Here is a 23,105-nt window from a genome sequence, read left to right on the forward strand (position 1 = left end):
CAACTCCCACGGAAGTCAGTGAGGCAGGCAGACTCAGGCCTCAGGTATTTACTGCCCGTCTGGCTCAGCACTGCACACCTTGGGCCTGGCTTTGTCTGAAACTCATGTGGATGGGGTGCAGGTGCTGAGCAGTCTGAGAGGAGTGCTGGCCCTGCTTGGAGTAGCTTGGGTTAGAGACCTCTGGAGGTCCCCCCAACATGAACATGTGCTAAATTGCAGGCTGCAGGGAGCTCAGTGAGGAGTGGTAGATGATGAGTGCCATGGAGATGGAAGGCAATACTTAAACCAGAGATGACGGCAATTTCTTATCTAAATCCTTATCATATGCAAGGATTGAGTTGCTTGTGCTAGACAATCAAATGAGCCATTGACTTCTGCCAAAGATTTTCACTGGAACTGCTTCTGTTCCGAAAAGTAGAGATAAGAGGCAGAAGAATTTAGCTGGAAAGCGTTTGTCACCTGATCCATCACTCTGTGCCCTCAGCAAGTGTGAACACATGTCCAACCCTGAGATGCACTGCTGCAGTTGTGCCATGTGCTTTCCTCAGAAGTCTGGGTAGAGCATTAACAACCACTTACCTAATTAGATACGTGCGTGTGCAGAATTCAAGGTTTCAGACAGAGATTCCTGAACCCCAAGGTTAGGAAAGCAAAGCAGCAGCTGTATTGGAAACAGAACACTGTGCAGAGTGTGTCCTGCGTGGATACAGACCTGTGGCGTGAGGAGTGCACAAGCTGCCAGCAGCCGCATTTCAAGGACCCTTCAGAACACTCTCAGAAAGACAGCAGCTTTTCTGCTGCCATTTGCCAATCACAACTTCCATGAGGAACAGGCTCTTCCGAATATCTGGGTCTGACAAGACAGCATATCATTCTGTTATCTTACATGCACATTTACCCTACAAGACCCACATTTTGCCATTATCTCACTATGGGTTTTCTCCAGCACCTTCTTTTCCCGGATTTTCCCCTGCTCCCCCTCTCCTCGCAGCCTTGCCCTCGATGCCTCCCTAGAGGGGTGGATATGGAAAGGGTGGCTCAGGGAAGGGGCGAGACCCCCGGACACGGGCTCTACTGTCCCCGCACAGCCGGCCCGCCGGGGATGGGCGCTCCCGGCCCGGCTCCGCCCCGGGCACTCCACCGATGGAGCCCTGCACGGATGGAGGCGGGCGCGGGGCGGGCTAAAAGCGGCGGCAGGTGAACGGGGAGGGACCTTAAAACTGCGAGCCGGGAGTCTTAGGCCGGCTGTCCGCTGGCACCGCACCGCTGAGCCCGGGTGTTGGCCCCGAAGGGGTCCCGGCAGCGCTGAGGCAGGTGAGGGGAGCGGCAGAAGAGGGGAACGGCAGAAGAGGGGGGGAGAGCGAGTGAGAGCCGGCGGCAGCAGGGACGCTGCCCCGCCACGGGGCTCGTGGCTCTCACGTCTCGCTTCCTCATCCGCAGCGTGCGGGGCAGCGCGGGGCCCCCGACCTTATCGGGAGTGCTCTTCTCGGTCACTACTGTCTGTTTAACGCCTAACAACTCTTCTTCTAACCCCCGATCTCTCTTAGCGAACGCGTTATGTGAAGTGCCCGAGCAGCTACGGCACCGAGCGAAATCAAGGCTTCCGGAATTGCAGGTAATTCGCGGCACACCTACGGACGTTCGGGGAGCTGCGCTGAGGTAAACAGCTTGCAGCGAACTGACAGGTCCGGCCATCGCGAGCTGAAACATTCCTCAGAGCTACAGGGGAAAAGGAGCTGAGGCGTGAGTCGGAGCCCGGCGCTGCTCCTGGCGGCCCCCACCCCATCCTGCCGCTCTCCCGCTTTGGTTGAGGAATCTCTTCCTTAAGGAAAATCTTGGTTCCTGGGACTGGCTGCCCTGGGAGCTGGCAGCATCGCTCCTACAGGCGCTCAAGGAAACGCGGGGATGTGGCACTGAGGGACGTGGTTAGCAGGCAGTGCTGGTGCTACCTGCCTGGTTGGGATAGATGGTTCAGAGGTCTTTCCTCTCTTAATGATTCTATGATTTTATGAAATATTCCAGGGGAGCAGTCAGAGGAGGTTGGAGGACAGAAGGAGCCTTTTGTCTCGAGTGCTTTTTTTAAGCCAAGTTGTTGTGCTTTGATCACTAATGAGTTGTGGCTTATGTGCAGTGATGTCTAGGTCTGGGCCTGGCTTGTGGCCGGGCTTACCACAACGTGTGTGTGTGCTGAGCTGAGAGTAGAATCAACTAGTTTCATTTTTGATTTTCCTTAATGAAGTGCTGTGGTTTCTATTATCTCTTGGTCTCAGTTGCTCAGCCTGCTTGCTGTGAAGTAAGGCAGGAAAAGCAGCACACAGGAAGGCTGTAGGTCTAGCTCAGAGACAGGGCAGCAGTGAGTCAGGCTTCAGCCTTCTGTAGTGAGCTTGAAGGAGGCACCTTTGTGTGCCAGGTAGGGATTGCAGTGTGACTTTTCCAGATGGGGTTTGCTGTATGTTTGCAGAGCCCTGAGGTTGTTCCTCTAACACATATCCTTTGGGACTTCACTCCCCAGAACTGCCAGTCTGGTAGCTGGTGGTAGAATGGCTATGTCACAGAGCTTAAAATGGAGCGATAAAAAGGCATGGCTTCTGATGCATCTCTGCAATAATCCATTTTCTTTTTCTAACAGAGCTGCTTCTTTCACATTTCTGAAGCTTGGGCCTCTGCTGGTGTTGTTTTGCATCCCTTCAAGTCTAAAATGGGTTACGTTACTTGACAGCCTCACTGAATTGGTGCAAAAAGTGCAAAAGATACAATAGTGTTTCTCAGTGTCTATGAAAATGGCAGTACTCTGAGGTACATAGAAGTTACTGCAAAAAGTTACTGTGGAGATTCAGCTGGCTCCTGTCAGCAAAAAAAGGCACTTTACAAATGGTGCTTTTCTCTTGTTACTATGTGAACAGGGAAATAAACGATCTCAGAAACTCCAACAAACAGGAGCATGGATTTAAGTTTTGTTTTTCTTCAGATGTTTTTTCTCCTTGTTCTGCTCCTCACAGCTCTTAATTGCTGCTACTGATGACTGATGGCTTATCTGAAAAGATACTCGACTCTTGCCCAGCTAAGTACTGTTTTGTATAAAGGAAAATCTGAAGTGATGATGTATGAGGAGAGATACAGTGCTGTCAAAACAAAAGGAATGTGAACAAAACAGAAATGCTGCAAGTAGTTACTAAGGGGAAGCTGGAAACAATTTCTTTTTTTTCATATCTCATATCTACTTCTTCCTGCCATAGATACTTCTAAAAGGAAAAAGTTGATTTTTTTTATCTCTACTTTCACTGAAAGAAATACTGACAAAATACACACTGAAGGAAAAGCTGTGTTTCACTATAAAGTCATAGTGTCTCCGTAAGGGATCAAGCCCTGCCTGAGGAGGTAACTTCCAGTCAGAAATACTGTGTTGAGGTGGGAGTGGGTCTATTTTGAGGAACACATGGTGAATTTGTAGAGAGAATATGGATGTATGTCCAAGCCTGGTGATTTTTGTTGCTGTCTTTTACAAACCTGTACAAACAGAACTGCTGCTTTTGTGTCTGGTGGCAATGCTAAGTGCACGTAAAACTTCATTTAGAATTTGGGAAGCAGGACACTTGTGTCAGTGAAGAAATAGTCCTCAGGAATTTGAGTCCCTTACAAAGCAAGGGCTTTTAAGCACTCTTTTTCTTCCCCCTGTAGACCTTCCCTTCAAAAATTGCTGAGGGGCCAAATTCCAGTAGGAATTCTTCTGTCTCCTTGTGCCTTCAAGCATGACCAACATTTCTGATGCCTTATTTTCCACAAGCGCAGTGAATTTTGTGCAGAGGTGTTCTGGAGGATGGTAACTCTTAATTTACAGTTGTGGGGTAGTGAAATAGCCATGAATGCTTCCAAACCTGCTTGGAAAATGGCTTGGGAGGATGTAAGGACATGAACATAGGGCAGTCATAATGTGGTCAGTGTGGGGCTGAATCCTCAATGCTCATTATTTACTTAGCATATGTTTTTAATATTAATCTTTATGCATATTGGGTTGTAATCTGTTGTTTTAAAGACTGTATTCTTTTACACAAGGCTTAGAACAAAGAATGTATCCTGTTGGCATATTCTTGAGTAGAAGAAAACACAATGCTTGCTGTGTTCAGACCTGCAGCTGTCATAGGTTTCCTGTTCCTGATTATTCTTGGCTTGTTCTTGTGTCAAATCAGATATACTGCAACTCCTATCTGTCTTGGCTCTTCTGTTGCTCTCCAGTTTCCACTCTGATGAGGAGATAGGTGCTCAGAACAAAGCTGAAGAGCTGTGTGGGCTTTTGGGATTGTTAGACTGATCTTGTGATCCTTATTCAACTTCTTAGTAGAGCTGTTGATCCTTGAAGGAGCATGCAGTTGAAACACTCTTATGTTTTTGATGTACTGTAGTAAAATTTAAAAGGCTGGAAACTTACTATAGTAGTGTACGAAAGGATTTCTGTTTGCCCAAATCAGTTCAAAGCCGCATCTTACAGTGTGAGCTCTACACTGCAGCTGTCATAATGGGAGGAGCTGTGTTCTCTCTTAAGTAACGAGTGTCCTGAATGGTTCAATTTACTTCAGTGTACTTCAGCTTTGAACTAGTGCTCATCTGTCTTCATCCACTGATAATGAAGCATGACTCTCTGAAGTGTCCAGTTCTAGAGGAGCATTTCAGAACAATGCTGTGAGAAAGTGAGATTTTGCTGTCCCACCTAATGTCTGGGAACTAACATGTGTGATAGCCTTAAAGTTAAGTAGACAGTCTGGGAGAGTCAGTAGGTAAGTGCTGTCATCGCCTGTGTGCTGACCTTCCCTGCTGAGATAAAGGGATGCTGTCTTTGAAAGATGTTGATCTATTATGTACTTATAAGAAGCTTCCTGGACTGCATCCTGAGAATATTGTTCTGCATTGAAGCTGCTGCTCTCGTGCTTCTGAGTTCCTTCTTTATCTCCAGCTCTGATCATGACCAGTACTTTTTTGCTTAAAGATTCTCTCTGCTAATGTACTCCTAGGCTGGATGAAGTGACACCTACCTTTGCAGACTGCTGGTCTTATACCAGTATCTAGAGGCACTACTGCAAGTGGTGGAGTGCACTTAGCACTGGTGACTCCTGGTGCCCTACTCTGAAATCCTGTTAGGAATGGAGATGTTACGAACAACCTTTGCCTCCAACATGACTTTTTTTGCCTTGTTAATATCCGATAGCAGTTAAGTTCCACAGTGTGTATGTGAAAGAGATGCAGCTTGTGTTGTTTCTACCTTTGCTCTGCACTCGGTGGTTAGCTGAAGCCATGGATTTAACCATTGACTAATGATTATCCGGTATACCAGTCCTTACCAGAGCAGAGCAAAAAACACCTGCTAAGTAGCTGTGTGCCTAAAGTGCTCAGTGGTGGCGTGGGGATTTTAGGGGTGCATGCAGAGTACTGTGATGGTTATTTAGTGCAGGCTGAGAGGAGCTAGCTTAAGCAGTAAGCAGTCAAGGAAGTGCAGAGCTTGGAACCTGCCCAGTAGCCGGAGAACTGCAGAAGTAGGTAAGCTGAGTTTGTCTTGCTGCCCAGCCTACTAACAGTGCCTGAGCTACTGGGGGAAGAACTTTCATGTGCCTCTCTACGTTTTGGTGGTCATGTAGGACCATTTCTCGCACTGCCGGCTCTTTGGTAGGGAGCAGTAACATCTTAGGATCATTTTTATCTCCTGCTGTAATAGCTGTGCTGTGCTGCTCCTCTGGTTTCTCAGATGGAGGAACAGAAGGTTCAGCCAATAGAAGAACAGATTCATTTATTTGTTTGGGAAACTTTAAGTATTAAAGTTACCATAGTCTCATTTTAAGATGCATTCTAAGTGCTCAGCTACTCAAATTTACTGGCTTATCATATCGTATCATATGATTATCTTTGGTTCTTCTCATCTTTCTCCTTTATCTTCAGTCCCTATTCCCACTGTACTTTTTCTGTCCCGATTTCACCAGGGCTTTCATATCTTAAATTATTCCTGTCCAGTGTTTTACTTCTGAGATGAGCAGATACTGCCTGCACGCTGATTTCGGTGTGCATTTAGGTGGATTGGCTCACACAATTACCTGTAAGAGTTAGCAGCCTTTAAAGGGAAGTCTCTTTCCTGCTTTTGTCTCCATTGTTCAGCCAGACAGTTAATATTTTACTTACTAGTATGAAGGTCTGGAAAGCAAGTATTTGAAAGAAAGACAACCTGCAATGGGGAGCCAGCACCCTTTTATTTATTTTTGTAAATTAGGAGTAAATGAGGCACCGCATCACTACAGATAGCCCAGCTTAATGGTGTGATCTGTGAAGGGCCATACTCAGTTCTGCTTTGGTCACTACTGATTGGATGTAAGGTTGGCACTTCAGTGGTTTATGATTTGCCTTTATCTCTCAGTAACACAGTTTAGAGTATCTAATATGAAAAGTCAGGGGAAACCAGGTCCAGAGTAGCTGGGTAGAATCTGGGCTTCTTGAATGTGGCCTTGTAGTCTCAGCTGTTCTGCTCTTCAAGAACTTTACTGGGTGCAGTATCTGATGATCACTGGTTATATCAGTCTCCTGAACTCCTCAGAAGTCACATGCCTTTCTGCCAGCATTAAAGCAAGTCAGGCCATGAGGGTAGAAAAAGCAGGGGCAAAGGTTGGTGACTAGCTAAGCAAGTAGCAGGAAGAACAGGATGGTGGCAGGAGGAGTGGGAGAGATAGCTGGAGGAGCTGGAAAGTGGGTGGGAATGCTGAAGAGGGGAAGGTTTGGGTTGATCTGAAAGTCTAAGGGATTTGGGAAGGAGTGGAGATTGCCCTGGGAGACTGTCCTGTTTTACTTGTCCATCAAGTCAGATTAGGAACAGCTGCCTCTCTGAAGTGCAGTGGCTTTTTCTGCCTGCATCCAGGTACAGGCATGATTTTGCTAGGGTTGAAACATAATATGCTCTCAATGGAGATGGAACAGTCAGGTGAATGGTGTAGCTTAACAACATCTTGAAGAAACATCCCTGCTAAAGACAACACCCTCTTCTCCACTGGCTGCTCGTTCTGATGCTTTGCAATGTGCAGCCTGTTTTAAAATGATACTCTTTCCAAATGGTTTGTGGAGCTGATCATGGAAATGAGTCAGGTTGGAAAAAAAAACAGTGTACTGGTACTGGGAATAACTTCTGAACAGATCAGTTGCGTGTTCTGGGTTGTAAGGTACCCTCACAGTGCTGCAGAGGATGGAGAACTGCAGTGGGACCACGGGAACAAGCAGTGATGGGTCTTTAGATAGTCTGTATCTAGCTCTGCCACTAAAGACAAGGTATCCTTTAAGTACACTCCCAAGCTCTTTTATTTTGGTATCTTGTTCTGCACAGAGAGACAGGAAGGCACAATTTTACATGGAAGCAAATTCTTGGGAAGCTGTAGCAACAGAAAGACAGCAGTAATGGTTTATAGGGAGACAAGAAAGCATAAGAAATTGGGCTTATGAAGCAGGAGTATGCAGTTCCCCCTTCTCAGCCTTTCATATTTGTGGGGATGGCTGACCAAAGGTTACAACAACAGAAGAAACACAAGTTGTTAGATTTAAAGGATGGATAAATGGTGAGTAATGATGAAGTCCATGAGGTAACTGTCTTCCACAGAACTTAGAACTGTGGTGCATGTAGGTATTTCTAATCAGTACTGAGTTGTGTCACATCCTTAGTTCTGTAGTTGCACTGTGCATATTAGTAAGAGAACATGAATGATAACATCAATGTAAAGCTGTAACTCTTTCTCTGCTTCAGTTTGATCATATGATGATCTCCAAAACAAATCCTGGAACAAAACAAATAACCAAAAACCAACTGATCTGATCAATTTAAAATAAGATGGCAAAAATAGAGATAAAATTCTTTGTTTTCCAGAGCTGCCGTGTTCTTTGATGCTTTGTATTATTGCATATGATTCATGAGTATATGTAACTGTTGTAAAGCAGGGAGGGTTTTGACAGTGCTCAAAATGGAAACATGATGCAGAAGTTGGGTTACACTGCACAAGGAAGATAACTGTCTCAGAATTGATAAAAATAGTAATTACATCATAATAGATGTAGTGGGCTTTGCCAGTGGCAACAGAGCTGTTCTCTAGAACCCTTGGAAAAAGTGGATTTTGATGATCAGTGCCCTGTGCTGCGACTGCCAAAGTAAGATGTTCTCTGAGAGATGATGAAATTCACAAATTTGAGAAATTAACCTCTTGATGAGGAATTTCAGAGCCAAGAGGCTGAGGAGCCCTTCTGCCTGATGAATACAAGAAATGTTTTCCTAATTTCACAGTGACATGCAAATTACCTCTGGGAAAATCCATTGGTAGGGAGTAGGGGGTGTGAAATGCCTCTTAATGCCGTCTGCAAATGCCTGTTATATGGATTTCCTTAGCTTCCACAAATAGGTGCAGTGCTCCTGGAGAGGTATGGGGCAGACAACAAAGCAAAGGATTTTACCTTTACAATCATGATGCTCTGAATCCCAGCTAGTGGAAATGCTCTTTCTGCTGAGGAGTCTCTGAGTTCCTGCTGGCCTGACTGTTGACTTCAGCTTTCTTCCAGCTTCTTGATATCATCTTCTCTTCTTTGTTCTTGTATCAAAGGCTCTAGAAATTGTAGCTTTTAAATGAGGTCTTTTTTTTTTTTTTTTTACCAATTTCCCTTGTCTACTTTTTCTTACTGATGTGGATAGAAGTTTTCAGTTGCCAAATACACATAGCAGTCAGACAGATTCCATCTGTGTAATCAAGCAACAAAATGTGACCTTCTGATATGTGGTTACTGTGTCACTTTGACTGCTTATGGGTAAGACCACTGTATCAACAACATGTTACCACTGCCAGTGAATGTACTGCAATTAGATTTACAGTGTTGCCTTTATTTTATACCGGATGCTTAATAGTATTTGTTTTCCATCCTGATTAATTTTGTTCTTGTAATGCCTTAGGTCATAACTTCAAAACAAGACAATGGACTGGGGAGCTCTGCAGACCATCTTAGGAGGTGTGAATAAACACTCCACCAGCATTGGGAAGATATGGCTCACAGTCCTGTTCATCTTCCGTATCATGATCCTGGTTGTGGCTGCAGAGAGAGTCTGGGGAGATGAGCAAGATGACTTTATCTGCAACACTCTGCAACCTGGTTGCAAAAATGTTTGCTATGATCACTTTTTCCCCATCTCTCACATCAGACTCTGGGCCTTGCAGCTGATCTTCGTTTCTACCCCTGCGCTGCTGGTGGCCATGCATGTGGCTTACAGGAGACACGAGAAGAAAAGGCAGTTCAGAAAGGGAGACCAGAAATGCGAGTATAAGGACATTGAAGAAATCAGAACCCAGAAGTTTCGTATTGAGGGCACCCTATGGTGGACGTACACTTGCAGCATCTTCTTCAGACTGGTCTTTGAAGCAGTCTTCATGTATGCATTTTATTTCATGTATGATGGGTTCCGAATGCCTCGCTTAATGAAATGTAGTGCTTGGCCCTGCCCCAACACAGTAGACTGCTTTGTTTCTCGACCTACTGAAAAGACAGTGTTCACTATTTTCATGATCGCTGTGTCCAGCATTTGCATTCTTTTAAATGTGGCTGAGTTGTGTTATTTACTGACAAAATTTTTTCTCCGAAGGTCTAGAAAAGCTGGAAATCAGAAACACCACCCCAACCACGAGAATAAAGAAGAAACCAAACAAAATGAAATGAATGAGTTAATATCTGATAGCTGTCAGAACACAGTTATAGGATTCACAAGTAGCTAAGGTGGTGTCAGTGCTGGTATTCACTCCAAAAAGGGTGAATATTCTTTGTCTAAAGGCTGCAAATAAAATTTGTTATACTAAACAGCTTATGTTGGGGGAGAAATAGACCTGTAGTGATAGGTGCATTATGCACCTGCTGAGGAAAAAAAAAGGCAGCTTAAACATTTGAAAGTTATGAGGATTAAATAGGAAAGTGTGTTTTCCTACAGCTATCCTTACAAGTTGACTATGACAAGAGCACTAGTGCCTTTGTGCTGGTACAGTTCCTGAAAACACTATGCAACAGCAATAAGAACAAAAGCCTTTCCAAGCTAGATATGCTAATATTTCAAACTGTTTTGTAATAAAGATAGTTTTTAATTGTGAACAGAAAATTAAAGTATTTTTGTAAAATCTAAGATTCCATGTTACTTAAGGTGTTACAGTAAGCAACTGACTGTGCTTTGTTTAAGCAGGTATACACAGATGAACCCTGCAGTACGATATTCATAGAGAGGAAATAGCAGTAGGCCACGTTTTTACAGCTTTGCAAGCACTGCTAGAGTCTGGGCAAGTAGACTGAGGCACCTGCATCTGTGCTGCTGGCTGTGTGAAATCCCACCATGGAGAACTGGCTCAGCTAGCTTCTGAGTGCAGTGCTGTGCCTAAAAGTAGCACGGTGATACAGGTGCAGTCCAAGTAGACCTGCTTTTAACAACCAGCAGACCTGGTATAAGTATTCCTGTTCATCTTTTCATTGCATGCTGCCAATTTTATAGGAACATACATAATTTTATGTAAATACTCCACTTAGCGTATGTTTATTTCTCTAACATATTTGCTACATTTGTTTCTTTTTGCTATATTGCATCACTGAAACTTTTGGTTTTGTTAGGTTTTTGTTTTGTTTCCCCCCCCTCCCCCCCTTTTGTGGTAGACTGGTGCTGTTATGAAACTAGGGGCTCTTTGTTCTGGAAGACATGGGAAAGTATCTTAAACACTGGAAATTGAGAAAGTCTTCTGAATAAAAGGCAAACACTTTAAACTTTGGCAATGAAGTGAGAGTCTATATGTGAATGCTAGTGAGAGCTTAAGCAGCACATGTGCTCATGAAAGGTTGCTTTGGAGCAAGGGCTCTGCACCTGAAGGCTGCATGGTTTGTACACTGCTCATTCCCACCCAGAGCACTGATGCGCTAATTCTGTTGTCCCCCACAATGGAGGTAAGCACGTAACTCATCTGCTCAGGAGGATGGGGTTTGGGGGTGGGGGTGCTGTGAAAGCAAAGAATCCTGAAATGTCAAAGAGGTGGGTATAGTAGAGGACCCTAATTATGCTGTCTTATGTGTGCTTCTCCTGTTTTGCACCTCACTTTTCACCAGAGTATGTCATGAGAGCACTGTCCTCAGAGTTGCTCTTTTTTTTTTTTATCCTATGCAAATGAATTAACCTCACTACTTTTGTGTTACAGAGCTACTTTTTCAAAGTGCTGCTACATGTGTCATTAGGAGCAGAGACTGCACTTAGTGCATAAACCATTTTCAGTTTGAAGTTTTCCTTCTGTCACATCAGACTTATACTTTGTGTGTATGTGTCCATACCATAAATGGCTTCAGGCTTGTTCTTGCTTTATGTAGAACCTAATAGGCTTCTACATCCTAATAGGGTTCAGGGCCAAGCAACAGAGAGAGAAAATAGCTGGAGTCAGCTCTGTCCTCAGATAATGGATTTTGGTTGTCCATTCTCTTCTTCTGGCACACTCCTGAACTTCCTTGCCTTCACAGTAGTTTCTTTTCCCATCATTGTTACAAAAAGCTATTATTGATAGCTGGATATGTCTGCCATGAAGCTAGAGGGTGAAAACACAGGCATGAAACTTTGTCTGCGTGGTTGTCTAGTTGCTGATAGCCTCGTGGTTTCTCCAAGCAGCACAGGTTCCATGTATAGCTGTGACAAGGGTTTAAATATATTTACTTCAATGGCTCTGTTATTTAGAATGGGCAAGTTCAGTGCTTGGGCAGTGCCTCACCACCCTTTCTCAGCAAATGCCTCCCCTATTATTCTGTTAAAGAACAAAGGCAGAGTTCAGGCTCCACGCTGTGCTGGGCTCACGGTGCAAATAGGCTACATTTGCTCCAGAGTTGTATTGCACAGAGCAGCCCTAGCTGTGGACTTTCATCCAGGGCATGCTGTAAATCACATACCATATAGGGAATAGGAATGGAGACTGGTTAATTATTGTGCATGATCATGCCTCATCTTATCATGTTATGATCAAAATGAAATAGACCTGTGCTGGATGTCAATAAAATCTAGAAAACTTCTTAAGGCAAATATGTTCTCCTCAGACAGAGGGTGGGTGTTTTTTCTTGGTTTCTTACAAAGGACATGCCTATTAAACCCCAAACTTGGACATAACTCTGTATATGGTACTTCCATTGTCCATTCACAAAAATTTCAAAACATGGTTTCTGTTTTAGTAGTTGGATTTTTCAAGAGCAACAGATATGGAGATGGTACAAGTTTAAGCCTGGATAAGTGGGCAAAACTTAAATGAAGACACTGAGTGTACGTGCTGCTTTGCGCGTCAGTGCAGCTGTCTGTATGTCCGTGCTGTAAATGGGTTTGGGTTGCTTGGTTGTTTCATATGTGATCAGGAGTGCCTGATACAGTGTCAGCACAAACAGCCCTTCTCCATTGCAGGAGTGCCCTGGCACCTGGGTGAGTCAGAAACAAATGTGCTGGTCCCTGTCCAGCCTGCACCATAGATGGCAGCCAAAGCCAAGGCTGTGTTTGCACAAATTTCTTGCCTTAGCAAGGAGGTTCAGTTGTGACTGGGTTGTGTTTGACTGTGATGTTTCTCGTCATGCTACTATGCATCCTTGATCCCACTCTCCTTTATCTGAAACATCATCTGGCTTTTGTGACTGCCAAGTAAAAGTCCCTGAAATTTTTAGTGCCCTTTTAGTTGTGTTCCCAGTCCCACATCCTTGCAAGCTGGCTGAGGCTGTTCCTAGCCCTAAAACACACCAGCTTACAACCCTCCACTGTGCCTGCCATTGCTCCTACACCATCACTCACAGCCAGGGTTTCCAAAGTCTCTGCCCCACCAGTGACCAGAAATTCGTGCTGTGCTGGCACTGCCACCACCCCATGGCAGTTCAGCGAGTTTCCTTGCTAGTAACTGGCTTAATTGTCCCTGCTCATCTCTGGCTGCCCATCCCCACCCTGCGATTTTCCCCTTTGTTATGCCTGGGGCAAAGATTGCTTAAATTGGTGCAGGTGCCAAATGATTATTAAGAGCCTCTGGAGAAGCTCTCCTCCAAATCCTCCCTCTTGCTTTCCTATCAAATAAGGAAGAGCCCTGACCAGCTCACTGTCTGACAGGTTCTGCTTCCATTACACACAACAGCCATTGGCTCCAACCCTGCTGCATATCCTCCTCTTTCTTCTAAGCCCAGCCCCCTGCGGCCTCTGTTTTATTTGTCTGCTGACCTGATCCCAGCATCCTTGGATGCCAGAGACACATAACAGAACAGTGGTAGGATGCTCTGAAGTTGCTTAGCTATGCTTTTGCAGATGCTCATCATGTCAACCACCAGCATACTGTATCACCCTCTGTCACCCCACTGCAGTGGGTTGGGAAGCAGGCCACCAACCTAGGGGGACCTCTGCTCTCAATTGCATGGTTTGATTTTCTACATGCCATGGTTACCTCTATTTCCTACACTAAGCCAAGGCTTTATTGCAGTACTTCTGAAATAAATCTATTTATCTTCTTCATAAAGGAACACTCCTTGCCCTGCTGGCTCTTCCCCTTGTTCCTTGTTGTGGCTGTGGTGTAACATGGAAACTCCGTGCCCAATTGCCTGCCTGGGAGAAGAGCCCCTCCAACGCGTATCTTGGCGGAATCACAATCACTAACGTTGGAAAAGGCCATTAAGATCATGAAGTCCAACCATCAGTCTCTCACCATGATGCCCACTAATTGGTGACTATATCACCTCCTTGGGCAGCCTGTTCCAGTGCCTCTCCAACCCTTCTGGGAAGAAATTTGTCCTAATATCCAACCTGATCCCCCTCTGGTACAACTTCAGGCCATTCCCTCTTGTCCTGCCACTGTTACCTGAGAGCACAGGCTGACCCAGCAAACCCACAGGAGACCCTGCACACCCAATGGTGTGACTGTGGAGCACAAACACCTTTTCAATGTAAGGCCTCTGGTGGGTTGCTCAAGGCCTGACACAGCACATGGCAGCTGGGTCCATCAGAGGAGTGGGCAGGGAGAGGCCCGGGCAAGGCCCTGACTCAGCCCCTAAGCCCTCATAGGGCCACAGCCAGGACCTGTCATGTCGGTGCCAAGGCAGAGCAGGGCCAGCAGGGCCGCTCCCCACACCCAGTCCCCACCCTGCACCTCCTGCCATACTGCAGGCCCGTCACCATCAGAAGTCCTGCCGCAGCCTCCCCCTGCTGCTCGGCGCTGTGAAAGCCACACTGATGTTTTCTTGCAGGACTTTCAAGGCTGGACTCAAACAAAGCTCCTCGCTGCCACTCAGAAAATCTCCGTTGATCTCCCCCGACTTGGGCCAGGCCTGTGGGAAGGGTGTATCAAAAGAACGCCGTGATGCCACCCAGCTGCTTTCTGCACTGCTCTTTTGCAACATCAGATCTCATGGCACGGCTGCAGCCACAACCTCCAGCTTGGTGAGCACTCCATGCACTGTAGCCCTCCACACGGTCCTCTCTGGTACCCTTGTCCACCCACCACCAGCAGTGCTGGTGCAGCATGGCATGCCCACATTGATGTGTCATCACATTCACAAATCACTGAGCTGTGATTTTCCCTCAGTTTGCTGGTAGCTGTGGAAAACACAGTAGCAGCTTCACATAAAGTGTGACAATGACCTCTAGGAAGAGCTGCACCATGTCCTCACGGATGACCCAGGAGAAGGGTGGAAGGAAGGACAGAAAAGCAGCTGGTAAATCTGTGGCCCAGGTAATATTCCTCACCTGCACCCGGAGCCAAAGTCCACAGCAGCAACTGCCCTTCCAGAGGACAACAGAGGTCTGGAGCACAAGTCTTATGGGGAGTGGCTGAGGGCATTGGGATTGTTCAGTCTGGAGGAGGCTCAGGAGTGACTTTATTGCTCACTACAGCTGCCTGAAAGGAGGCTATGGGGAGGGAGATACAGGCCAACCTATGCTCACACATAGCAATCCCGGATGAGAGGGAGTGGCCTTAAGTTGTGCTGGGGGAGGTTCAGGTTGGGTATTAGGAAACATTTCTTCTCAGAAAGAGTGATGAGGCACTGCCCTGGGGAGGTGCTGCAGCCACCGTCCCTGGGGGTGTTCAAGAAATGTATGGATGTGGCACTGAGGGATGTGATTAGTGGGCATGGGGGATGGGTTGACAATCGGAATGCGTGCTCTTAGTGTTTTTTTCCAATGTCAATGATTCTATGATTCTATTCTATGACACCCAGATTGACTCTCAGTGTTTCACTGGACCCTGGTGACACTAAAGGGTGAGCTTAATCTTGTGACAAGTGGCCGGGTTTAAATAAAGCACCTCCAGGCAGGCATGGGATACATTCATTTGGTGATAATAAAAACCAGTTTAAAAGAATCCTCTGGAAGTTTTAGTGGGCAATCTGAACAAAGATCTCATGGTTACTCAGTATCTGGCTTCTGATCTGCTCAAAATTTATCTAGTTTGCCAGTCCCCATAAAGTTTCCCAGCACAGATAAGGCTGAAGCAGAAGTGCTCACATCTCAAACACCCACAGCCTTGAGGGTCTGAGCCTTCCAGGGACCCTGAGTTGAGGTGTGGTGCACCCACACGTTCAGCCTCACCAGGGCCACTAACCAGGGTAACTGGCTGAAATTGGTACCAAATATCACTTCCTTGTTCCTTGATGAAAACTAAACCCATACATCCCTCTTCTTGCTCAACATACAAGAAAGCATGACTGCCCTGTGTTCTCACAGGCCTTCCTGCTGAAGCTTTTTCTGCATAAAGACATAGGCCTATATGGGTATAGGCATTTGTGCAGGTGTATGTATATGACACACAGTGTCATATTTTGCATTAACACTGAATAAATCAGCAGCAAACACTTTAAAACCTGGGCTGAAGATTTAATATTATTTTGGTATCCGTTATTATTATTAATGTTAAAAAGTTATTTAAATAGGCTGATTGAAGGCAGCACCACAAGAGTGAACTGGTTGAGATGGAAGAAGAATTGAAGAACTTTGCAGAAAGATCATTTTAGCAGCAACACAATGATAAAGTAACAACATGCACTTCAAGGAAAAAATAGAACTTCTCATCCACGTCCCTGATTTCCTGTGAACTGAACTGATAAAGAGGTGAGAGCTGGCCAGGCTGCCTCTGCTCTGCATCCACCGATGACAGAACAAATAAAAATGTTTAGATGGATACAGGAGAAAATTTATAATGAAATTGATCAGCACATTACCTAACCATGCTGACATATGTATGACAGGCTATGATCTCCACCAAGGATGAGACAATGGAACCACACTGAATTGAGATCAGGATCTTAGGGCACTCAGGATCTGGGAGAAAGCAGGTACTTCCCATCTGAGGTTCCTTGGGCTACCTGGGAGCTAAATCAGGTCTCTTGGTTGTGGGTGGGAGTTTGGTGACACTGGGGTTGGTGACCTGCAGACCAAGATCCACAGCTGTCATCGCACTGCACCGCCAGGTGACACAGGGAAGAGGAGTGGCCAGTGCCCAGGAATGTGCAGGTCCTGGAAGGCACCAGAATTTAATGCCTGGAGGGCTGGGCGAAAGCTGAGTGGGGCTTTTCTTTGTTGCAGCTCTGAACGTAGGTGTCTGGTATTTATTTAAATCCTAAGTACCTGAATAGTCTATTGGATCTCATCCCAAACCTATCTAACCCCTCTATCATTATGTAGGAAAGACTTGTCAATTGAAAGTTTTGGGAGTGGAAAGCCTCACAGCAGCTGCTCACAAATCCATTCTGACCTGTGAGCCAGACTCAGTCAAAGGAGAAAGTGGTCTGGCCTCAAGGCCCTGCAGCACTGCCTGCTGCACACATGGCTCGCCAACCAGACACTGCTCAGCAGGCTTGTGTTACTGGCTGCTGGCTTTTCTTTGAACAGCTCTGGTTTTACACTGCCTCCCTCACCAAAGAACTGGAAGGCATTACCCAGTTAAACACTGAACAGTTAATCACTGGACAATAACCACATATTAAACATCATTACAAAACCAGTGCCACTGGCATCTTCCTAACAGAGCTGTGAGGAAGAACTGTTGTTTTTTTTTTCTTCTTTATTTTATTTTTTTTTTCCACACACAGAAGCCAACCAAAAAATAGATACCAGAAATGGAAGGGCCAAGGAACTTCAGAAGGTCGCATGGCCCAGCTCATAAGTCTGAGGCAGGAGGAGATTCACTCAAGATTCACCTGAGGTGCACTTGGTTGATGGCATCCTTCAAAGATAAGGGCTATTTGTTTTCACTTGGGCTGTCTATAGCAGAAAAGATGTTTGTGTTAGCTAAACTTTTATTTATCTTGATAAATTCCTGCAAAGCTCTTGTGGCAGATATGCTTCAATTAGTCTAAAATTTGTACACATAATTTGAGCTCCCTGTACACATTATTTAAGCTTCATTTGGTAAATCAGCAGTTCTATTAAACCAATTTGAACATGGATACACTCTCAGCACCAGGAGAACCCAGGAACATGGACAATCAGAACCCCAGGGCGGACAACACTGTCCCTTCTGCACCACAGACCCACCTGAGATCCATAAGCATGGAACAACAAGTGTCCCATGAAGAGCTTTGTCAGCTTGTTGTGAACAGACCAGCATGTGCTCGGGCACCTCTGGAAATACCTCCTTCCAAATGGAGCTGACTAGATCCATCCCTCTGGGTGCAGCTTTCTCCTGGCAAGGAGGAGACCCAGACCTCTATTTCCTGCAGACTACTGGGTGCCATCCCACACCTTCTCTTCCCCAGGCTCATGGCAAAGGGTGGAGGGAGGGAAGGAAGGGACAACACTCTTAATCCCCATGGACCATGTAGTGAAAGGTAGAGACTATATATGAGAGGTCCTGACTCATCTGGAGGTTATGATGGGCAGCTAGGAAAGAATGATTCTGCTTCTGAATCTTGTTTGGTATCTTCTGTTCAGTGTTCAATGTAAAATGTATGAATGGGAGCAGATGCCAAATCCAGAGCCTCCTCCCCTTTCCCATTTGTCCACAATTCTTTGGAGAGCATCTCCTACAAGTCTTCTTGTTCCTTCCCCTCTCCTTTTGTCCTACTGACTTTTGTCCTACTGACTACTGCAGCACTGTGGCTATGGCACAGTGTGAGGAGTAGAAGGTAAAAGTTTGGTTCCTGTCACATCAAGCAAAACAAAATCATCTCTGAATCTGTGTGACTTCAGGAAAACCTAAGGGTTTTTCTATGTGCCATTACCCTTAGTGCCACATCCACACATCTGGGGACTTCTGAGCTCAGCATTCAGAGAGACATTGGTGTTATGATCTCAGATGTGCGAGTTGAGAGCACAGCTCCCAGTGCCGTGGCTCACAAGCACTCCCTAGCTGTCCTGGGACATGGTATAGAAATGTCTTGCACACCAAAAAGTGCTGGATATTAAAAAAAAAAAATCTGTCCTGTAGCTTTTTGAACAGCATTTAAGCAACTTTCCCCACTTCTTCCTTTGGCCTCTTCAGTTTCTTATGAGCAAAAGGAAAAAGAAAAAGTAATGTATCTGGTTGCATTGGTCTAGCTATAATTTTCACATCAGCAGACAGTATGAATATTTTAGTGAGCAGTGCTGGAGGTGTGCTGAGTGCCACAGAAAAGATAAAGAGATGCAAATCCAATGAAGCAAGCAAAACTGGAGCTGTGTGCAGCAAAATGGGCAAGAACAATCTTGTTTTATGCCAACATTTCATGTCCCTGAAGCTATAGACAGGCATGTGTACTTTGCTGATTTACAGGCATAATTCCTGTTCCCAGCATGTACGGTACGCTTCATTACGGCGCAACGTGTCTTGACGTGGGGAGAATGTCCACACCTGAGACTGTGGGCAGCGGTTTGGAAATAAAGTGTTTCAACAGCAGTCCCTGGTGGGAATGGGAAACTTTACATGTGCTAATCTTGTTTGGAATTTCCTTATTGCTCCACACAAATGTCCATCAAATGACTTCCGATAGATTCTATCTATTTTGAAATAATAGAAACTTCTGTGATTAAGGTGCACCCTTGCCTAACACTATACCTGTAACAATAAAACACCTAGCAACAACACTTTTTATACAGCTTAGTCCTGATTTATGTTACTTTTTTTTTCCCCCATGTGATAAACGTGTGTGGAGCTGTTGTAAAGTTGTTTTAATCCTGTTTTTCTATTGTTCACACAGAGCTCAGACCATCAGCCAGCCTGTACTTAATAGCACAGTACACCACAAGTGCTGCCAAGCTCCCTGTGCCAGCCTGGTGAAAGCCTCCCAGTGCTGCCTGGTCTCCTCCTGGCTTGGAAGTGTTGACATGGGGGCATGGGAGCAGGCAGTATGGATGTGGTAGGCCTGGGGCAGAGCCAAAAGGAGCTCTGGTAAGGAAGCTGCAGCTCACACAAGGTTGCTGTCATTTATGAGTGCAATTTTGACATTTCAGGGTTCCTGAAATATTCTCGTTTGAAATGTGGTCAGTAACAAAGGAACAGATCTGTTTTTCCATGGTCCATTTATTCTGCCATCGTTTACTCTTAAGAAAATATGGTTGTATGTGTAAATTTTTGCACTGAGAAAAAAATTTGAACAAGAGCGAGCAGGAACAACATATTTCTTGACAAAATAAATGATCTACTGATCAATGAAATTATCCCAGCAAGACACCCAGTGCCTGCTCAGCTGGCACCCTTGGCCTCAATCAGCAAGAGTTCTTAGTACACAGGTAATGCAAACACTGCAGAAGACAGTGGTTTTCTTGGACATCTACCTTTCCCTGCCTGGAGCAAATCCCTGTGTGATGTGCTTGAATACAGTTAAGAACAGAGGCAGAAACATTCCCAACCCAAGGGAGTTCATTTTTCCTTCTCTTGGGGTGCTGGTTGAGAGTGATATTTCTTGTCTCATCTGAATATTTTGTAAGCCTGAATGCATTGCTTGGCAACAATTGCAGTGGCATGTCTAAGGAGGTGCTGTGTGGCTGTTCGGCACCACTTGGCATTATGGCTCGGTTTCCTCTGTACCTACAGGATCCCTTCCCACAGATCTCTGCAATGGACTCTGCTGAGCTGAATTGAATTCTTCAGTTAACAACATGAGGGTCAACAAACTGGGAAGCCCTTGGTGCCTGGAAAACTGAGCTTCCATGGGGCTCCACCATTCCCAGCGAAGGGCTTCCTCTTTTGATGAATTTAACACTAGCCACTGCTCCACTTTTAAATGATCTAGAGCCAAATGATCCTCTTGACTTGGCTAAGCATAGACATGGCAGCCTCCTGAGCTCCTGCACCTGTCTCCATGCAGCCCCAATACATCTGCATTTGTGCAGAAATCTTGGAGAGATCTTTGGGGGAGTGTTCTAGCACTTTGCAGCTTTCTTTTTCCTTTCAAGTCAGTGAATACAGCCCCCCAAAGAGTTTGGAAGTACACTTCTGCAGACTGCATAGAGCTGGGAACATCCTTCCTTCTCCCTGCACACGAGGTCTTTGGTCTTCAGCTACAGGAGATGCTGAAGTTCTTGGTCTTGTGGCTGTCCCTTGCCTTTTTCAGGCAAGAAAAAGTTCCTGGTAGGAAGGTCAGGACTGGGGAGTGCAAATATGAAATGCATAAAGATGTCAGGGAGAGCCTGAAGTTGCAGCCAGACAGTTCAGGGACTTCTTCACTCTTCATACCCCAAAGGCACTGCTCAAAGTGCTCAAGGTATTCACTTATTGCACAGAGAAGAGCCAACACCTTATCCCTTTCCAACCTGTTACAGACATGGACAATGAAACTTTGATCAATACACAGCAACAACATCTTCCCATTTTCCACTGTTGTTTATGATGCATTAAACTGCCACTAATTACTGACTTTTCTGGTGAATGGCTCATTCACTCCCTGATTATTATCTTCTATTGTAGACCAAATTTATCCCTGTACCCATTTTATTATTGGACTTAAAGCAAAACCACCGATCAAATACTGACAGCCCATCTGTTTATCACCTGCAAAAATGCAGCAAAGTAACACAGCAAAAACAACCCCCCCAAAAAAAAGCATGATCTTTCTGGTCACATTTACTGTCCCATGAACATTTTAGTCAACTGCATTAGAATTATTTCACTAAAAAGTTTTTTAATTTTTATTTCTTTTAATCTTGTCAGAATGGTATTAAATATTTCCTCTGATTTTTACTCTCACCTTTACATACCAGCATTTACATACCAAATCTGAGACTTGTGCTACTAGTCTGGGGTTTGTGCATACCACAAAACAAAGATTCCTCAGCAGCAACGTGTGCTGCTGTCCAGCCCCACCTGCCCCCAACTCAGTGAAGCAGAGGCTCTGTGTCCCTCTGTGTCCCTCTGACAAGAGGATCTTTCCTCAGCTTATCAGTGAGGAACCATTCCAGCAAAATGGCTTCTATTTGCACTCTGCTGGTAACATTTCCCTCTTAGGTAGGTGTAGATCATGGTGGGTGTCTTTTCAAGCCTGAGAAACATCAGTGAGTACATACCATTGTTCCTGAATGCTGTTTGGTGTCCAGCATGGACACTGATGAGCCATAGTGATCACCTAAAGCAGATTACTCCCAAAGAGAAGGCAGACTCACCTGCTTTATGTTCTTCGTGGTGCACATTTTCCCTATTCAGCCTGTTACCTTACGCTGCTGGCTTTCAGTCACCTTCCCAGTACATGTATTATCTGTGAATGTTATATCCTTTTTCATTAGTTACCCATTGGCCCTTAGTCAAACAGCTCTTCCCAAAGCCTACCGCCTCAGCTTCCTTTGTCACTGTGTGCAGTGTGCAGCACTGCAGTCTTGCATAACTTCTGTTGACTTTTCAGCTGCAAGTCGTTGCCCACTGACTAACAGCAGTCAAGCTGCAGCATGCAGCTGCCTGCTTGGTTTTCTGTCATCACCAGAGCTTTCGTGATGTTGTATCTGCACAGGAAAACTAATGCCAGTTTTGTGTATAGCTCTGCATGCTTCAGTGCTCAAATACGCTGTGGGTATTTGCTCCCCACCAGTATCAGTACGTGACCCTGTCATGCTATGCTCCTCTTGATTCTGCTGAGTGTAGATGGCCATCAAAAGTTAGAAGGTTTTAAGCATTCTCCAGATTATGTACTTAACCACCTTGCAGAGAGCTGAATTATCTTCACCCCTCAGTTGTGGTAGAGACCACTCTTGAACATTCATAGAGAACTTTTGCCTTGAGCTGCGCAGGAGCCAACTGATGGGATGGGTGGAAGTCTGACAACTGGTAGAACTGCACAAAAAAGTCTGAGAAATACAGAAAAACTCAGGAATCAAAAAAATAGTGTGAATTTGAAATTTATCCTGTTCTCATTTCTTGCAACACTGCTGGCATGCATCTCCTTTGGCTGCACAAAGAATCGGTACTAGACTTGGGGTATCAAAAGGCTGGCTCTGAGAGCCACCCACACTTGTGATCTCCAGGCCACAGCTGTAACCCAGCACAGAGCTGTTGGTGGAATGTTTTAGTATGGGCTTGATGGGAGCTTCTGCTCGGAAAGCATTCTATAAAAGTCATTTCTTTCCTTTTCTTTTTTTTTTTTTTTTTTTTTCCCTTTCCCCTTTCTTTCTTTTTCAACAGCATGATATCCACAACTATTTAGTTCCTCATGACTCTTCCCCAGTCCAGTTCAGTTCCTTTGTTGCTGATGTGGTGAGCAAGAGGAAATGTTTCCCATAATATATTTGCATTCTAGAAATGACTTGACTAGTATGATGAACACACAGATGCAACCAAGCCATTACTGAATCATACCATACTTGTTTTTAATCTGATTGAGGACTTGCACTTGAGACCTCAGCAAACTGATGGATTAGTCACGTAGCCAGTGATATGAATGCTGACAAAAGGAACAAGAGAAGGTGCTTGTCTCAAGTTGAATTAAAACAAAGCAAAGCGTGGATCCAGCCTGCTTTCTACAGAGGAATCACCCATCACTGTTGGATGCTGCCTGCTCTCCCCACCCTTCCCTTTGAGCCCCTGCCACTCACTCCTGTGATTAACAGAACTTTTAATTCCAGAGCTCTCCTCCCACTCTCTCCCTCCCATTCCATTCATCCCAACTGTGGGGCGTACAGAACCAGTTCTTCACCCCCT

At 45.2% G+C, this 23,105-nt stretch overlaps 1 protein-coding gene across 1 annotated transcript; it reads left to right on the forward strand.

Moving 5' to 3' along the window:
* The first annotated feature begins 1,181 nt into the window (after positions 1-1,181).
* LOC140257975 (gap junction beta-6 protein) lies at positions 1,182-9,893 on the forward strand. The gene is made up of 3 exons (XM_072347788.1): positions 1,182-1,314; positions 1,548-1,615; positions 8,951-9,893. Exon 3 carries the CDS (start codon positions 8,973-8,975, stop codon positions 9,762-9,764), a length of 792 nt encoding a protein of 263 aa, XP_072203889.1. The 5' UTR covers positions 1,182-1,314; positions 1,548-1,615; positions 8,951-8,972; the 3' UTR covers positions 9,765-9,893.
* Positions 9,894-23,105: the final 13,212 nt, after the last annotated feature.

Source organism: Excalfactoria chinensis, chromosome 1, assembly GCF_039878825.1.
Source record: "Excalfactoria chinensis isolate bCotChi1 chromosome 1, bCotChi1.hap2, whole genome shotgun sequence".
Classification (NCBI taxonomy): Eukaryota; Metazoa; Chordata; class Aves; order Galliformes; family Phasianidae; genus Excalfactoria; species Excalfactoria chinensis.